The 17,674-nt window shown below is 45.2% G+C and overlaps 1 protein-coding gene across 1 annotated transcript in view; it reads left to right on the top strand.

Annotated features, from left to right (window-relative positions):
- LOC310848117 (cytosolic phospholipase A2 epsilon-like) overlaps window positions 1-17,674 on the top strand; it is a 51,362-nt gene that overhangs the window by 21,490 nt on the left and 12,198 nt on the right. Inside the window, exons 10-14 of the mRNA XM_083746714.1 lie at window positions 228-314; window positions 2,655-2,692; window positions 14,187-14,334; window positions 15,665-15,801; window positions 16,451-16,673. Coding sequence (XP_083602840.1) covers window positions 228-314; window positions 2,655-2,692; window positions 14,187-14,334; window positions 15,665-15,801; window positions 16,451-16,673 — 633 coding nt within the window. The remainder of the gene's footprint in view (window positions 1-227; window positions 315-2,654; window positions 2,693-14,186; window positions 14,335-15,664; window positions 15,802-16,450; window positions 16,674-17,674) is intronic.

The raw sequence follows: 17,674 nt of genomic DNA, 5'->3' as shown, positions 1-17,674 counted from the left end.
GTTGCATGCACAGAAAAAGGTCTGCTGGCACTACGGGACATTTCCTCCTTGCCTCCCTCCCCACGTCCTAAATCTGCTCTGGATGGTGAGGGAACCAAAGAATAGGTTTGCGGGATACAGGAGAAGGGGAGTTGAGGAAGTCATATTGTGCTACTGGACCCCATTCCATGTGCATACCCTATTTAGTGCTGCATTCAGTTTCACCCAATATTTCTCCTTTTCCTCAGATTACCTGTTCTTATCGCACCAAAACCAATGTTCTACCTGTCATGTTGAATTCCCTGCCCATGGGAGAGAAAGTACCAATAGTGGAGGTGAGTGCCATTTTTCAGTAGTAGCATTCTGAAAGTATTAAACCAGTAGCAAATAATTGTTTCCTGCTTGGCAGGGGGTTGGACTCGATAGCCCTTGTGGTCTCTTCCAACTCTATGATTCTATGATTCTATGAATTCCTAGACTGAATTGATATGGCAACAACTATGGTGGAAAATAAAGATGGCTCATTACAATCAAACCCTGAGGCAATTCTACCTGCCTCCCCAGAACTTGAGGATTCTGGAAAGCACTTTATAGGTTCCTATTGAAGAGACGACTTGTTCTTCTTGAAGCAAGCTTGCTTCTGTCCACTCTAAATCCTAGGGAATCACATGGGAATGGCATAAGACATTCTGGGCACTTCCATTTTTCTACCTTGTGGAATGTATGAACGAACGAACTCCCAAGTATTAAAATGTAGGGTCTTCTGAACTTGCCACCCCCTTTAAGTCCCTTTTAATAGTAACTTTTATAAGACTTGGTTCATACCAAGATGAATGCTTCAGATAATAAACTAACTGGAGCCCAGAGACCAGGTATAGTTTCAGTAGTGGTCTTTGTGATAAGGAGGAACCATGGAGGTGCCCTCTGGACTCTGTAGCTACATTGCTGCAACTTAACTGCTTAGGGCAGGGCTGCAGTAAGATGGCAGATGACATCCGCCTTTCTGTACAGCAACAAGTTTCAAGTACTTTTTGTCATCAAGCGCTCTGCCTGTTTTCTCCTTTGAGCTTTGACACAAGAACTTTCTGGATTATTTTATTTTAGAAAAAGCTAACAACCTCCAACTTTTTTTAAAGTGTACAAGTCTCAGCTATCGCAACAGGGGTGCTATTACATTGAAATGGGTGGGGGAAATCGCAATCCACAGCTACAAATAAACCTACCCTGGGCAATCTCTCACACAGAGGTCCCCACACTCCCTTACATAGTTGGAATATATAAGGAGAAGTTGAGAATTATGAGATGGATTGAAAAGCAAATTGGGATAGAGGGCATCAGTTACATCACAAAACAAAATACAAGTGCATTCCTCCTCCCCAAGAGAAAATGATGTGTGCACATACACTTTTTTGTCTAGGTAACAAAAATTTAAATCTATGGAAGGAAACCATTGGGCCAGAGTTTTTTTAAAAAATAACAACAACTGGGATATTAACTCTGTATGTGTCACATTTGCAAGGCAGCAAAAAGTAAGCACGCACTCTCTTGGGAAGGGGGGAGGGGCAACCAAAATTGTTTCTCCATCCCATCTGAATATATTGATTAAGTCTCTGAGTAAATGTAAGTGATTTCACAAGTGCAATTTAACATTAACCAGCAGCAAACAGTATTGTGGTGTGCTGCAAGTAGTAAGTGCCACAGGTATGCATGGTCCCACTGACCTAAAGCCATACCCTGCTCCCCACAAGGAAGCGCATCTAAGCCATATTCATGCAAAATTGGCTGCAAGTTGCGGGCTGAAATTGACCTGAAGCCGCGTCGTGTCCCCTTCCTAGTGTGAGGCAGGAAAAGGAGAGCAGCTTACATATTCAGGTTGAAAAAATAAAGCCATTTCTAGTCAGTTTTGCATGTGTGCATTCACTCCATTTCTCCATCAATTTGTGGTTTGTTTGTTGTTGTTGTTTTTAAAAACTGTACTAAAATCCAAATTTAAATATGTATTTATTTCAATGTATGAATTTCTAAATATATTGTATCCAAAAATGCACACTTTAACATGTGTGTGTGTGTGTGTGTGTGTGTAAAGGTAAAGGTGCCCCTGACCGCTGGGCCAGTCATGACCGACTCTGGGATTGCACGCTAATCTCTCTCTATAGGCCAAGGGAGCAGACAGCTTCCGGGTCTTGTGGCCAGTGTGTGTGTGTGTGTGTGTGTGTGTGTGTGTGTGTGTCTGAGAACCATAATTATGAGATTGAGAATAATTATATTCTGATCTTCGCATTAGTCTAGGAGGTGCAGATCAAGTTCATTCACAGCAGAGTTCTCAGAAATTCAGTTCCTAAGCAATCTGTGGCCACTATGTGGAGCCATTTTCCAGAGTTTTTTCTTCAAGTGATGAATACCATATTATCATATGGTAGCCTGTTTATGTGAAGTGACTCACCACATAATCAGGACAGTTTTCTCCACAACAGTGTAAATTACTTCAGTGCTGAAGTAATATTTAATCACAACTTCAGTCAACTTCTGTGTGTGAGAGAGAGGGTGGGGTTTTTACATCTAGTCCTTCACTTCAGACAATTGGAATGAGAGTTGTTATTGTTGTTTAGTCATTTAGCTGTGTAGTAATATTAAATTATGATTGCCCTATGTGACATTTACTTCCTGCTTTTCAGAAGAAAAAGTACAATTTGCATGTGCAAGTAGATGACTGGTAAGCATCCTTAATGCTTAATTTTTTGTAGTGACAATATGAAATAAGTTGCCTCTCATAATTTTGTATGCTCTTATGTGGTTTCCCCCCAATCAATCAATCAATCATTTGTTGCATTTGACTAAAAGCCATTACAAATCCAGTTACAAGTGGGTTTTTGAGGGGGGAAAGGTATTTAAACACCACATTTGATCTATGATAGTTGCCAGAACATGATTAGAATATTGTTGTAATGGAAAAAGGGGGCTGCTCGTGCGTAAGCGTTTAAGCCCTCCAAGCTGTTGGAGATAAGCAGTGTCCAGTGCACAGCGGAATGATGAAAAGTACGTGCCAACATGCTCTATATTACTTTATTTACACTTCAAAGCTGGTAATTTACAGAAAAACATTTTCCCTCTGCCGGAGCAGAGAAAGGCATCCTCTCTCCTCTAAAGCACGGAGAGAATCACACTGAACTGCAAAGAACAGTGAAAAAAAAACAGGAAACCAGTGTACGTCACATCCAGTCTCCCTTCCCGTGAGAAAACCCAACAGCACTTGACTGCGGAATGTAAACATTGTCTTGTGACAAGCACTTCGCTGCTCAGTGAAGGAAGCAGAAACCAACATCCTCCCCCTTTCTGTGAACATCACTGGGCAGCGTGTTCGTACAATATCAGTACAAACCCAACTTCTGCACATAGGTACAGTGTTGATCCCTTGATACAATCTTGGACAATACATCAGCAGGAATTTCATTACCTGGCATATAGGACACCGTTACGAGTCCCTTTTGAATACGTTCCCTAGCATGTTGCAACTTCAATTGCAAGTGCTTCGTGCTTTGCTTACAACCTTCAGAATTCAGCAAAGCCAAACATGCTTTGTTGTCCTGGTAAACCTGGATTGGACATTTGACAGGAATTTTTATGTCTTTGCACAATTGTAACAACCATTCACAATCCTTAAGTGAATAAGACAGTGCATTCAGTTCAGCTTCACAAGTACTTAAGCTAACTGTTGTTTGCTTCTTGCATGACCAATCAAATAGACCCTGATTGTACTTATAGCAAACTCCAGACGTACTTTTCCTGTCTGTAGTGTCACTTCCAAAACTTGCATCTGCAAATATCTCAAGACCACCAGACTTCTGATTGTTAAATCTCAGTCTGTAATGCATAGTGCCTTTCAAATACCGCGCTATGCGTTTCAGAGCTTTCCAATCCTTAACAGTAGGATTGTTGACTTGTCTGCTTAGCAAATTACAGCTAACAGCAATGTCAGGTCTTGAACATCTGGCAATGAAGTTTAGCTTGCCTAGCACACTTCTGTACAGTGTAGTGTCAGAAAATGCTTCTTCAGTGTCATCTACCTGATAACCTGTTGTCATCGGTGTGTCTACAGGGTTAGCATCCATCAGGTTTAGTTTGCTTAACACATCAGCAATTTTCCGTGACTGGTGTACTAGAATGTTACCATCTTGATCTCTCTCTATTTCCAGAGATAGGTAGTTGTTTACCTCACCAAGATCTTTCATGTCAAAGTGCTCTTTCAATTGAGCTAGGGCATTATTGTACATTGTGACATCCTTCCAAAAGAATAAAAGATCATCAACATAAAACAAACAATACAGTTTCTTTTGCCCCTCCTCTTTGACAAATACGCATGGATCAGCTTTCCCTTGCTTAAAACCTAGAGAAAACAATACTTCAGTGAGTTTTGTGTGCCAACACCGTGCACTTTGTTTGAGACCATAAAGGGACTTCTTCAGAGCACAAACAAATCCCTGTTTTACCTGTACGCCATCAGGTGGAAGCATATAAAGTGATTCATCTAGAGATCCGTACAGAAAAGCTGTATTCACATCATGGTGACTAATGTGTAGATTCTCCTCTGCAGCTAGCTTGAGCATAAGCCTAATGCTCTCATACCTCACGGTGGGTGAGTAGGTCTCGTGATAGTCTTCACCTGGTACCTGTGCAAAACCTCTGGCTACCAATCTGGCTTTGTGTCTGACTATCTTGCCATTTTGATCTGTCTTCGCTTTGAAGACCCATTTGCTTCCAAGCAGTTTCATTCCTGGAACTACTGGAACAAGGTCCCATGTTTTGTTCCTTTCCAAGGAATCAAGCTCAGCCTTCATGGCATTTAACCATGGCTCAGCTTCCTTTGAATCCAAATCCTGGATTTCTTGGAAACTTGAAGGTTCAAACACCTTCTTGGAGCTTTTAACAGCTGTTACTGCTATCTTAGCAAACTCATCAGCAAATCTCTTTGGAGGTCTGCCTTTTGTTGCTCTCTGTGACCTGCGAATTAGCCTTAAGTCTTCAATACTCTCCTCTTCCTTCTTAGGAGAAAAGTGACCTATTGTGAACAATGGTTCCTCCAATTCTTGATCAGAGCTTTCAGAGGGTCGCATAGAGGCTTTCGCACTCTTGAAATCCTCTGAATCACCCGATTCAGTTTCAGACTCAGAATCAGAACCTTCATCAGTGGGTGTGGGCTGTTGCGGTTGCTTTTGACTATCCTCAGTTTCATCACTGTCATCAGGATAACATTGGAAAATTCCCACATTCTCCCCCCACTTGGCATTGTACTCAACACTTCTTGTGAGCTTAATTGCCTTAGAGTCAGTCATCATTATTCTGTAAGACCCTTTCTGATAACCTAGAAAGATACCATGCAATCCACGCTTGTCTAACTTGGAGTTTTGTGGTGAGTGAACCCACATGTCAGAACCAAAAATTTTCATATGTTTGATGTATGGCTTCTTGCCAAACATCTTCTCATAGGGGGTACAACCAATCGCTGAAGATAACCTGCGATTATAACTGTAAGTGAAACATGAGAGAGCTTCGGCCCAATAACTCTCTGGAAGATTGGCATCATGCAGCAAGGTTTTTAACCCTTGAAGCAATGTCTGATTTGCTCGTTCCGCAAGTCCATTCTGCCATGGCGAGCGAGGACTAGACAAATCGTGTTGAATTCCTTTCTCAGTCAGAAAAGCTTCAAACTGCTGAGAAGTGAATTCTCCCCCGCGATCAGTGAAAAGAATCTTTACCTTCTTTCCATGCACATTTCCCAACCAAGCACAGAATTCCTTGAACCTTGGAAAAGCCTCTGATTTCTGCTTGAGATTGTACACATAAATATACCTGGAAAATGCATCAATGAGAACCATGAAGTACCTGTTTCCACCCAAAGAGGGCGCTAGTGGTCCAACCAAATCAGCATGAACAACCTGGTATGGTTCTGTAGCTTGCCTACTAGACACCTTACCTTTCGCAGCCATTTTCACCTTGTTTGCTGCGCATGCCTTGCACTTCATGTGGTACCTGCAGGGTTTAATAGTCATACCTTCAACCAAGGCAGGCATTTTAGATACTGCCTCAAAATGCAAATGACCAAATTTTCGATGAAAATCGTGAATACATTCTGCATGCAAACTTTTGTTAGAACCTGCAATGCAACAAGTGTCATCCTGCACAACATCATCAAAATACAAAACATACAAACGATCAATATATTCAGCATACAATACATAATCATTTTTCTTTGTGATGATGCACCTTTTGTTCTTAAAGGAAACGTCAATTTTCCGCTCATTCAGCTGTCCAACGCTGAGCAGATTATGCTTGGCATCTGGCACATAAAGCACATCCTGTATCGATAAGTCCAAACTGTGAAGAACAACAGTTCCGTAGCCTTTACTGGGGATTGTGTGGTCATCCGCCTGGTGAATCGCACCTTCCTGCGGTGTAAAAGACACGAACAGTCGCTTATCGTTGCACATGTGGTGGGTCGCAGCCGAATCAACAACGAAGAAAGATCTAGATGTCTTCTGGACCTCTGCAACCTTTGGAGTGAAGCGTGAGGCCATTGCCTTGTGCTGCGTTGTCCTGGACACCGGACCTTTGCCTTTGCCTCGGCCTTTTCCACGCGATGAGCTTTCGCTGCGCTGCTCTGTCTTGGCCCTGGGATATCTGCATTCCCTCTTCATATGGCCTAGACGTCCACACGAGTAGCATTTCACTGCCTTCAAAGCTTTGGCGCCATCTGGTGGTTCCACTGCACTCTGGGATGACGTCTGTGAAGTCTCCCCCTTGTTGATGCAGCTAGCACCCCGGCGGTCTGCTTCATTCTGAATCATGGCAGTATCACTGGCTACTGTGAGTTGAGCATTTGGCTGAGTGGCATCAAATTCCCCACTTGCCTCATCCAGCCTTCTGCAGCTAGCCATCATGACTCTGGCATTAGCCTTCTGCGTCATCTCTGCTGCTTTAAATCAGGCTGCTTTATACATGCTGCGTCTGTGTACAGCTGCTTCAATCCAAAAGCAAATTCAAAACAGCCTCTGCTTTGTGAACCTGTGCCTTTCTGCTTAACTGCTTTGCTTATCTGCAGCTGCTTCAAACCGCATTCCAAAGGCAAGTTCAAAAGTGAAAGTTCTCTCTGCTGTCTTAAATTCATACTGCGACACTGCTGCAGCTGCTTTACTTTCGATTTCCCCCAGCATAGGAAAAATTTATCCTTCTAGCCTTTTGCCTGTGCCACGGCAAAACCGGCTATAAAAGTTCAAAGTCCAGCCATAAAGCCATTAATTAGAAGCTGGCAGGCTGCCCGGAGCTGTAGCACATACCTCATCAAATCATCTTGACGCGCAGAGATATCGTCCGATCCGGCCCTCTGCATTCCGATCCTTTGCCGGCACTCCAATTCTTTGCTCCTTTGTTCCTTTGCCAGGAGCCCGACTTCTGGAGTCCATTCTCAAAACACTGCGTTTTTCTGGGCCCGGAACCAAATGTTGGAGATAAGCAGTGTCCAGTGCACAGCGGAATGATGAAAAGTACGTGCCAACATGCTCTATATTACTTTATTTACACTTCAAAGCTGGTAATTTACAGAAAAACATTTTCCCTCTGCCGGAGCAGAGAAAGGCATCCTCTCTCCTCTAAAGCACGGAGAGAATCACACTGAACTGCAAAGAACAGTGAAAAAAAAACAGGAAACCAGTGTACGTCACATCCAGTCTCCCTTCCCGTGAGAAAACCCAACAGCACTTGACTGCGGAATGTAAACATTGTCTTGTGACAAGCACTTCGCTGCTCAGTGAAGGAAGCAGAAACCAACACAAGCTTTACCATAAGTTCCTAAACTTTCCCAGTCCGAGGAGCCATGGGTGCGTGGCTACCTCAATCGCTGGCAGAATCCGTCAGTGGGCGTTTCCGGAATTTACGCCAACATAAGAGTTCCTTGACGGAAACTCTTCTTCTGGTTTCTCTGCGTGACAGTTTCCTCCGCGGAGTGGGCATCCCCAGCGGAGGTCCTGAGCCCTCCCCGCTGTTCTCACTGGAAACATCTTGGAGCCATTCCTCCGATTGAGTTTCTGCAGGAACTCTCCCTCTCCCCCTACTGGTTCCTTCCTCCGCATCCGAAGCTCTCCTAGCCTCCTTGAGCCCTTCCACCACCTGACTCTCCGATGGCAGTTCCCTGACATCCACCTCCCCTCCAGGACCCCCCCTCACCCCCCATTTCCCCCTCTTCTCTGGGTGGTGAGGCTGGGAACCCCCTGAAAGAATCCTCCTCATCTTCGGATGACTCGAAAACCGCCCTCCACCTACTACTATCCCTTCTTCCCCCATACTCTTCCCCATCTGATTCTTCTTCCTCTTCCTGTCCTGATTCTGGGAACCCCTCAAACTCCTCTTCCTCATCAGTGGTGCCGAAGTGTTCCTCCCAGAACCTAGCCAAGGGCTGGGGCTTCCTCGGGAACCGGCGATGAAACGTTCCTACTAAGACCTCATCTTTGACCGTTTCTGCCGGTAACCAGGTATTTTCGGACTCAGGTTCCCCTTCCCATGCCACTAGATACTCCACCTGTCTCCCCTTCCACCGAGAGTCGAGAATTTCTGCTACATGACTGCTCCGCTCCCTCTCTTCTACTTGCGATGCCGCAGAAACCTCACTTTCTCGTTCCCCAAATTCTCGCCCCTCCCTGTATGGTGATAGTAATGACCTATGGAATACTGAATGCAGTTTCATGTTGCCTGGAGGCCTGAGTTTAAAGGCCACCGTATTGACCTGCTGTATAACCTCGAAGGGTCCCAGTCGTTTTGGCCGCAATTTTTTGCAACCCCCCTTGAACGGTAACCCTTGTGTTGACAACCACACCCGGTCCCCCACCCTTATGGTCTCTCCTTCCCTTCTGCTCCTATCTGCCTGCTTCTTGTATTCTGCCTTGGCCCTCTCCAAATTCATTTTGAGCTGTTGGTGTATTGCTTCCATTTCTTCCACAAAATGTTCCGCGACCGGTACGCTCCATCTTTCCCCTCCTTCTTCTGGAAAGGCCCTGGGGTGACACCCATAATTAGCCAAAAATGGACTCATGCCCGTGGACACATTTTCCGCATTATTGTACGTGAATTCGGCCAGGGCTAATTTCTCTACCCAATCATTCTCCCTGTCATTTACATAACACCTCAGATATTGTTGCAGAATACTGTTGGCCCTTTCCGCCTGCCCATTTGTTTCTGGGTTTCTGGCGGTTGAGAAATTGTCCTCCACGTGCAGTAAGCTCATGAGCTTCCTCCAGAACCTGGACGTAAATTGTTTCCCTCGATCTGAGACCACCCTCAAGGGGGCGCCATGCAACCTAAAAACGTGTTTTGCAAACAACCTGGCGGTTTCTTCCTCCGTTACCGCATGTGAGCAAGCTATAAAGTGGCACATCTTGGTTAACAGGTCTACCACTACCATTACCGCAGTTTTCCCCTGGGATCTTGGTAAATCCGTCATGAAATCTATGGAAACTGCCTCCCATGACCGTTCAGGTGTGGGTAATGGTTCCAGCAACCCCGCTGGTGCCGCCCTTTTCCCCTTTGCTCGCTGGCAGCGGTTGCACCCCCTTACATACTCTCGTACATCTTCCCTCACCTTGGGCCACCAGAATTGCCTGGTAACTAAACACATTGTTTTGTGTTGCCCAAAGTGCCCCGCGGTGGGGCTGTCGTACAGTTGTTTGAGTACCCTACTCCTCAATTCCCCTTCTGGTATGTACAAGGCCCCCTTGTAGTACAACGCCCCGTTCTTTTCTTCAAACCCCCCGGTGATCTCCCCGGCTCTCCTGAGCCCTCTGAGCTTCTCTTGGGCGTATTCATCGTTCTCTGTCCCTTCTACTAGTTCTCGTTGCCCTACCAATGCTGCCCCACACACCCAGTGGTCCTCGGGGATGACATGTCTCTCTTCGGGCGCTCCCTCCCCCTCCATATACTCTGGTTTTCGAGAGAGAGCGTCCGCCCTCACGTTCTCTGGTCCCGGTACGTAGCGAATCTCAAAATGAAATTTGGAAAATTCCTGCGCCCATCGCACTTGTCTCTGGTTCAGTACTCTGGCCGTTCGCCAATATTCCAGGTTCTTGTGGTCCATGCACACCTGGACCTTGTGCTGCGCTCCTATTAGCAGGTGCCGCCATCGTCGAAACGCTTCATAAATGGCGAGCAGTTCCCTGTCGTACACTGTGTAGTTCCTTTCGGATTTATTCAACTTCCGCGAGAAGAAGGCACACGGTCTCCAGTCCGACGCATCCTTCCCCGGCTGGAGCAGAACCGCCCCTACCACTCGATCTGATGCATCTGTTTCCACCCTCATCGGTTTCTGTAGATCCACGTGCAAGAGCTGTTCTTCCGAAGCGAATGCTTTCTTTAGCTTTCCAAACGCTTGCTGCGCCTCTTCCGTCCATGCAAATTTCTTCTTACTACTGAGACAATGGTGATGGGAGCCGTTAAGTGGGCAAAGTTTTTGATGAACTTCCGATAGAAGTTTCCAAACCCCAGGAATCTCTGCACGTCCTTCCTGGTTCTGGGTGTCTTCCATTCCAGTACCGCTTGGACCTTGCTAGGATCCATGGCCAATCCCTTGTCTGACAAACGGTACCCCAGGAATTCCACCTCTCTAGTATGGAACTGGCACTTCTCCAGCTTGACCCACAGCTGGTTTGCTTGCAGTCGGCTTAGGACCTCTCGGACATTTCGGACATGCTGCTCTTCGTCCTCTGAGTAGACTAACACATCGTCTAAGAAGGCTACACAGTTCTTATAGAGCAAAGGTCCCAGCACGTGATTCATGAATGATTGGAACGAGATACTCAAAGGCCCCCAAGGGGGTGAACATGGTAGTTTTCCATTCATCCCCCTTCCTTACCCGTATCAGGTTATACGCCCCCCTCAGGTCCAGCTTGGTAAAAATCTTTCCCTTCCTCACCCTGGTCAAAATGTCGTCAATCCTGGGCATGGGAAAGGCCACCGGTTCTGACACTGCATTGACGGCCCGGAAGTCCACGACCAGCCTGGGTTTATTAGTGTCTTTTTTGTCCACAACAAACACTGGGCTGCCCCCCACCGCTCTTGACCTCCTGATGAAACCTCGTTTCAGGTTCTTGTCTATGAACTCCCTTAACTCCTGCATCTCCCTGTCTGACATGGCGTACAGCTTGCCCTCTGGTAGCTGGGCTCCCGGGAGTAGGTTAATTTGACAGTCAAAGGGTCTATGCGGGGGCAGTCTATCTGCTTCCTTCTCACTGAAGACGTCACTCAGATCGGCGTATTGTCGGGGTATTTCTCCCTTTTCCCCCACCGCCATCCCTGCAAGACTGGCCCTAGCCTGCCCCTGCATTTCTCTTCCCTTGCAGTGCTCTAGGCAATGCGCTGACCCAAAACAGACTGTCCGCTGGTGCCATCCCACTAGTGGGTCATGTAGCGCCAGCCAGCTCATTCCCAAGATGATGGGAGGTCCCGCTAGTGTGGCTACATGAAATGCAATGACTTCCGTGTGCCTTGCCACTCTCATTGTCATGGGGACCGTCTGTTGGTTCACTTCCCCTCCCAGCAGTTCCCTCCCGTCAATCGTTGTCACCTGCAAGGAAGGAATTAAGGGCAGCGTTTGTATTTGGTGTTCTGACGCAAACTCCTTACTCATGAAATTGCAGGAGCTGCCTGAGTCTAAGAGGGCTTTTATAGTGAGTGGATGTCCATTGGGTAGCTCTAGCAGCACCTCCACGACGAGAGCAGCTCTTGGGGGTTCAGGCTTGGGCACGTTCACTGATCCTTGGCCTGACTGCTGTGCCCTGTCGTTGGCAGCCAGGCGTTGGCTTTTACTTGCTCCTTAACCCCCTCCTCCTCACTCCCAACAGCCCCCACCATTCCTTGCCATCCCTTCCTTTGCGGGCAGACCCTGGCAAAATGTCCTAGCTGTTGGCAAAGGAAACATTTCTTGGCGCTCTTCCATTCCTTCTTCCGCCCTTCGTTAACATTTGAAGTTCCGCGCGCGCTTGCTCCTCCAATCTCCATCGGTTCCACTGGCGGGGAAGGTTGCGTCGGCATCTCAGGAATGCGGAAATCATTCCAACGCTCTCCTCTCCCTTCCCGCTTCTCCAGCGCTCTCGCCTCCTGGCACGCACCAATCGCAAGCGCTGCCTTGGTCAGCTGATCCATGGACTCCGGACGGGGCGCGCGGGAAAGTTCATCTTTCACCGCTGGGGCTAGGCCTTCTTCAAACAGCATTTGTATTGGGTCCGAAGACAGATCCCACCCCAATTTATGTATAAGCATGGGAAACTGTGTCCAATACTCTCTGACTGATTGATTTCCCTGTTTGCACGCCATTAACTGTCTGCGCACCACGCCCTGTTCAATCTGGCTGGAAAACATCAATTCCATCGCACCAAAGAATTTCCTCAAGTCCTTTAAGGCGCTATTATTGTTTGCCATCAGGGGTCTCACCCAATCTCTAGCCCCTCCCTCGAGGTGTCCAATCACAAAAGCCACTCTCGATTCCTCATCGGCAAAGTCATCGTGTTGCAGGTTTAGTGCATACTGCACCTCTGTCTTAAAGGCTTGGTAGTTCCTTGGATCACCCCCAAATTTCTGTACCAACCCAGGTACCTTCCTTCCGATGGGAGTGGTTTTCCCCTGTGCATCCTGCACCCTCCTTTCCTCGAGCCACGCTGTTAGCAGTGCCAGCTGGTGCTCCAAAGCTCTGTTTCTCTCCTCCAGAGTTGGTCCCCCTCCAGCTCCTCCTGCTCCTCCGGCTCTGGTTGGGTTGCTCATGATGCCTCTCCTTCGCACAAGCAGTGTCAGGGACTGACGGATTGCTGTAATGGAAAAAGGGGGCTGCTCGTGCGTAAGCGTTTAAGCCCTCCAAGCTTTACCATAAGTTCCTAAACTTTCCCAGTCCGAGGAGCCATGGGTGCATGGCTACCTCAATCGCTGGCAGAATCCGTCAGTGGGCGTTTCTGGAATTTACGCCAACATAAGAGTTCCTTGACGGAAACTCTACTTCTGGATTCTCTGCGTGACAGTTTCCTCCACGGAGTGGGCGTCCCCAGCGGAGGTCCTGAGCCCTCCCTGCTGTTCTCACTGGAAACATCTTGGAGCCATTCCTCCGATTGAGTTTCTGCAGGAACTCTCCCTCTCCCCCTACTGGTTCCTTCCTCCGCATCCGAAGCTCTCCTAGCCTCCTTGAGCCCTTCCACCACCTGACTCTCCGATGGCAGTTCCCTGACAATTGTATTCATTTTATTAGCCCTATAAAGGGAATCCAGGGAATATAACATGCAACACAAGGTAATGTTTTAGAGCAATCCTAACACCCCACTTCCTGCCAAGTAAATAATGCTTTCATTTTAAGATTTGTTTAGAATGGTATCTGCCATACTTGTGTCTATTACCTTTGACTGAAGCTGTGGTTTTACTGTGAAACTGTAGTTTTAACGGCAAGCTACCTTGTTTATTTATTTATTAAATTTATATACCCTCCTACCCCAAAAGATTTCAGGGCAGTTCACAGAATAAAATACAAAACAAAACAAAAATAAAACATAAGTTTTATTTGTTGATATGCAGTCATCAGAAAATAAAAATATTCTTATAAATTTTAAAAGTTATATAAACAATAAAACAGTATTCTAAAAAACCTTTCTGGGCATTCAGTATGATATTGTGTGAAATAGCCTCAACACACTATGTGTCTATCTATACCAGATAAACTCAAATAACCCAACTTTATTAATATCGTGGACAGCAAACAACTTACAAAAGCAGGTGATCAAATACTTAGCTGTATAGAAGTTTGAATATGAGCAAGATAAAATAAATGTTATGGAATGGCAACAAAGCTGTGTGGGGGCTCCTTCCCCCCTCCACCTTCTGCTGAAATTGACCTAAACAGGATTAGGATTCAGCATTAATGCCTGATAATAGATACTAAGGTTTAATCAGTTTCTCAACAATGTGAAAAGTAGACCAGTTTTAAGTATGGAGACCAGGGGCCAATCTATTAAATAACACAATGTGCAGTTGGGGCAGGACAATAACTGAATTGTCTATGGTTATTTCCCATAAAATGATGCTGAATGATCCCAAGCAGTAATCTATTCTGTTATATTTCTGCTTGATAAAATCCTAAGATTTCTCATATATTTGGATAAGATTTCTATATATAATGCCTGTGTATGTCCTAGTCATTGTTCCTGCCCATCAGACCTCGATGTGCGCTTGGGATATGACATATGCCCACAGGAAGAAGAGTTCTTACACAAACGGAGGAGACATGTTGCTCAGGCTCTGAAGCAGGTTCTTCAACTAAATTATGACTTGCAAGATCATGAGGTATGTGAAATGGGATGCTGATTAATGCTAAGGGTGAATTCATTATCTTGTGGAATTTATTATCTTGCCACATTCCACCTTTGTAATTGCGAGACCATTGTATTTTATGTTCTTCTTCTTCTTTGGCAATCACTCGTAGCCGAGTAACATTGTCTTCCATAAACACAGTTTTAACAATGAGTCCATAAGTGACTGTGGAGGCCAATTCTGGATCTACACGTCCTTCCACAGTGGGAACATTGGTTCCCAGGCGGGAGTTGATCATGGTGTGGATTTGCCAAGCGTGCCTTCCTCTTAGCACGTTTTTCCCTTGCGTCCTGAATTGAGTGTCTTCAAAGCCCATGACACCTTTGGTAAAGGCTGTTCTGCAATTGGAGCACTCGCCGGCAAGTGTTTCGCAATTTTTGTCCAGTGCTGGTGTTTTGGTGTACTGGTGCATTCATTGTTTCCAGCAGATGACTGGAATATCTCACAAGTAGCTGCCTATGTTGTATCAAGCATCTCTGGCCATCATTTCACCACCTTTGAATTTCCAAACGGGGTAATGCCACCCACTGCCAACTGTGAATGCAATATTCTAATTCTTGGCTTACCGAATGGTATGTACCATGTATCACTGCCCTAAAAATGTGTGGGGTTTTTAAATTTTTTTGAAGGGAGATAAAAGCACATTAACTAAATAAAGTAGATTGGCCACATTCTACAATAGCTTAAGCCAGTGATGGGGAAGTAGATATTTAAGTCTCCTAGTACCCACACAGCCAATCAGTCTGTCATCAGGGTTTAAAAAGCACAAGCTGGTTATCTAGGTTTGCAAAGTAACACGCATCGAGCTCTTCAAGTCCCAGCTATCAGCTGATCCTCAGGGCTTGAGCTATGCAAGCCCTAACAATTGGCAGTTTGCCAGGACTAACACTAGCCAAGACCTGTCATTATGGCTTAGGCTATAATCCTAAACACGTTTCTCCACTGAGCTAAAATAGTTACAGATATCTTTGTCAAGTAGGCCAACTTTATTCTTCCAGGGTTTAGCTCTTTTGAAACCCCTTTGTGATAGTGAATTAAACACCACAGTTCCTAAGGCCATAAACCTATGCACATTTTCCTGAGAGTAAACTCATTAAACATGGCATCTGTGGAACCTTCTTCCACATAAACATGCATAGATATGCAGCCTTAAATTGCAACCGTTCATCTTCTCACCTGTGTAGAAGGTACGCCATTAATACAACAACTGTATTGTAAGCCGCTGTGTTTTAACTTCCGTCCTCCTAAATGTTTCATCTTGCGGTAGCTGTATATTGATTTCTTATGCCTGTGTGCCATACAGGTTCCAGTGGTGGCAGTCATGACAACAGGAGGTGGGACAAGGTCATTCACAACAACATATGGCTGCATAAGGGGCCTAAAAAAATTAAATCTTCTAGACTGTGTAACGTACATGTCTGGCTTGTCTGGCACTTCGTGGTAAGTGGAACTGTCATGTGGAGTCTTTTAAATCAATTAGAACTGTTAATGAATGAAGAAATGACATACTGATCACACCTGCCAATACCATAGTGCCTTTATACAAATCTGTGGTGTGAACCCAAGTGCAGCACGTATGGATCTCTTAGCCCTGGACTTAGTATTTTTGACCTGTGGAATATAGTGTTTCATATATGTGTGGTTGCATGCTTACTTTTTCTTTATTGCCCTTGAAAGTTTAGGCCACAACACACCGCTTTTAATTTCATATCAATGCCTTATAACAGGGGTCAGCAAACTTTTTCAGCAGGGGGCTGGTCCACTGTCCCTCAGACCTTGTGGGGGACTGGACTATATTTTGAAGAAGAAAAAATGAATAAATTCCTATGCCTCACAAATAACCCAGAGATGCTTTTTAAATAAAAGCACACATTCTACTCATGTAAAAACACACTGATTCCCGGACCGTGCACTGGCCGGATTTAGAAGACGATTGGGCCGAATCCGGCCTCTGGGCCTTAGTTTGCCTATCCATGCCTTATAATATCAAAAAATATTATTATTCATAATTATTATCAATAACAGTATGACTATTATTAATAGCTTAGGTCATTAAAAGTGTACATCTTTTTGTTTTGTTTTTCCCCAGGGCCATGACACACCTGTACAGAGATGCTTATTGGTCCCAGAAAGATCTTGATGAAAAAATAAATGAGGCTAAGAAACAAGTGACCAAGAGCAAGATGGAGATGTTTACCATGGAGCGCATTAAATATTATTATCAACAGCTGAGTCAACGGAAACAAGAAGGATACAATACAACATTTATAGATCTCTGGGGGCTTGTCATAGAGTATTTGATAAATGATGGGGTACAGTAACAAATCTTTCTTTTAGTTCTAAACAATTGCCAATACCTGCATTATAAAAAATGCAGGGCAACATTGCTATGAGAATTCTGGAGGAAACTGCAAATAGTACAGGGGTACCAGGGGTGGAATCCAATGTAACATCAATTAAAGCCAGCGTGGTGTAGTGGTTAAGAGCGGTGGACTCGTAAGCTGGTGAACCAGGTTCGATTCCCTTTTCCTCCACATGCAGCTGCTGGGTGACCTTGGGCTAGTCACACTTCTCTGAAGTCTCTCAGCCCCACTCACCTCACAGAGTGTTTGTTGTGGGGGAGAGGAAGGGAAAGGAGATTGTTAGCCGCTTTGGGTAACCTTTCCTTAGGGTAGTGATAAAGCGGGAAATCATATCCAAACTCTTCTAAATGTTCCTTCATTGCAAGGAGTTCTTCCACATTTCAAAATCTATTCTAGGAGTTCTCCCAACCCCCTGGAGTAGATCTGGGAAGGGCACACATGGGGATTATTATTATTTTTGTGGGGTGAGATTCCTGTTATGCAAATGGAAATCCTTCTACTGACAGGACATGGTAGTTGAAAATTGCCCCAGGAGACTCTAATGCGATAAATATTAAGATTAAATTATTAGGGTGGTAGGCACTTAAAATATCTATAGGATGATCATTCCAGGGTGGAATGTCAGTAATGTAAATGCTAAAGGGGGGGGGGGTTTCAAATCTATGTCCCAATAACCTTATTAATGTGACATGTTTGCATATACTCAGGATTGCTACTGACGCCCCAGATCTCCATATATTTCCTGGAATATCTCAACAGAATTTACAATAAATGTGTTGAGGTCAGAGTGAGGGGTGCAGCACAGACATATATCCAGGTTTCATTTCTGAACAAATTTCAGCCTAAGGCTTGTTGTACCATCACTTCCATTGGGATAAAGTGTCTGATTTAGCCACCCATGGCCAGGGGGGTAATCAGGTGATATTAAGATGTTGGTCTTCATTAACAGA

The sequence above is a fragment of the Podarcis gaigeae genome (assembly GCF_964106915.1).
Source record: "Podarcis gaigeae genome assembly, chromosome: 1".
In the NCBI taxonomy this organism is placed as follows: domain Eukaryota; kingdom Metazoa; phylum Chordata; class Lepidosauria; order Squamata; family Lacertidae; genus Podarcis; species Podarcis gaigeae.
Note: the sequence above shows the minus strand (reverse complement) of the source record. Positions and strands in the feature narration are given on the sequence as shown.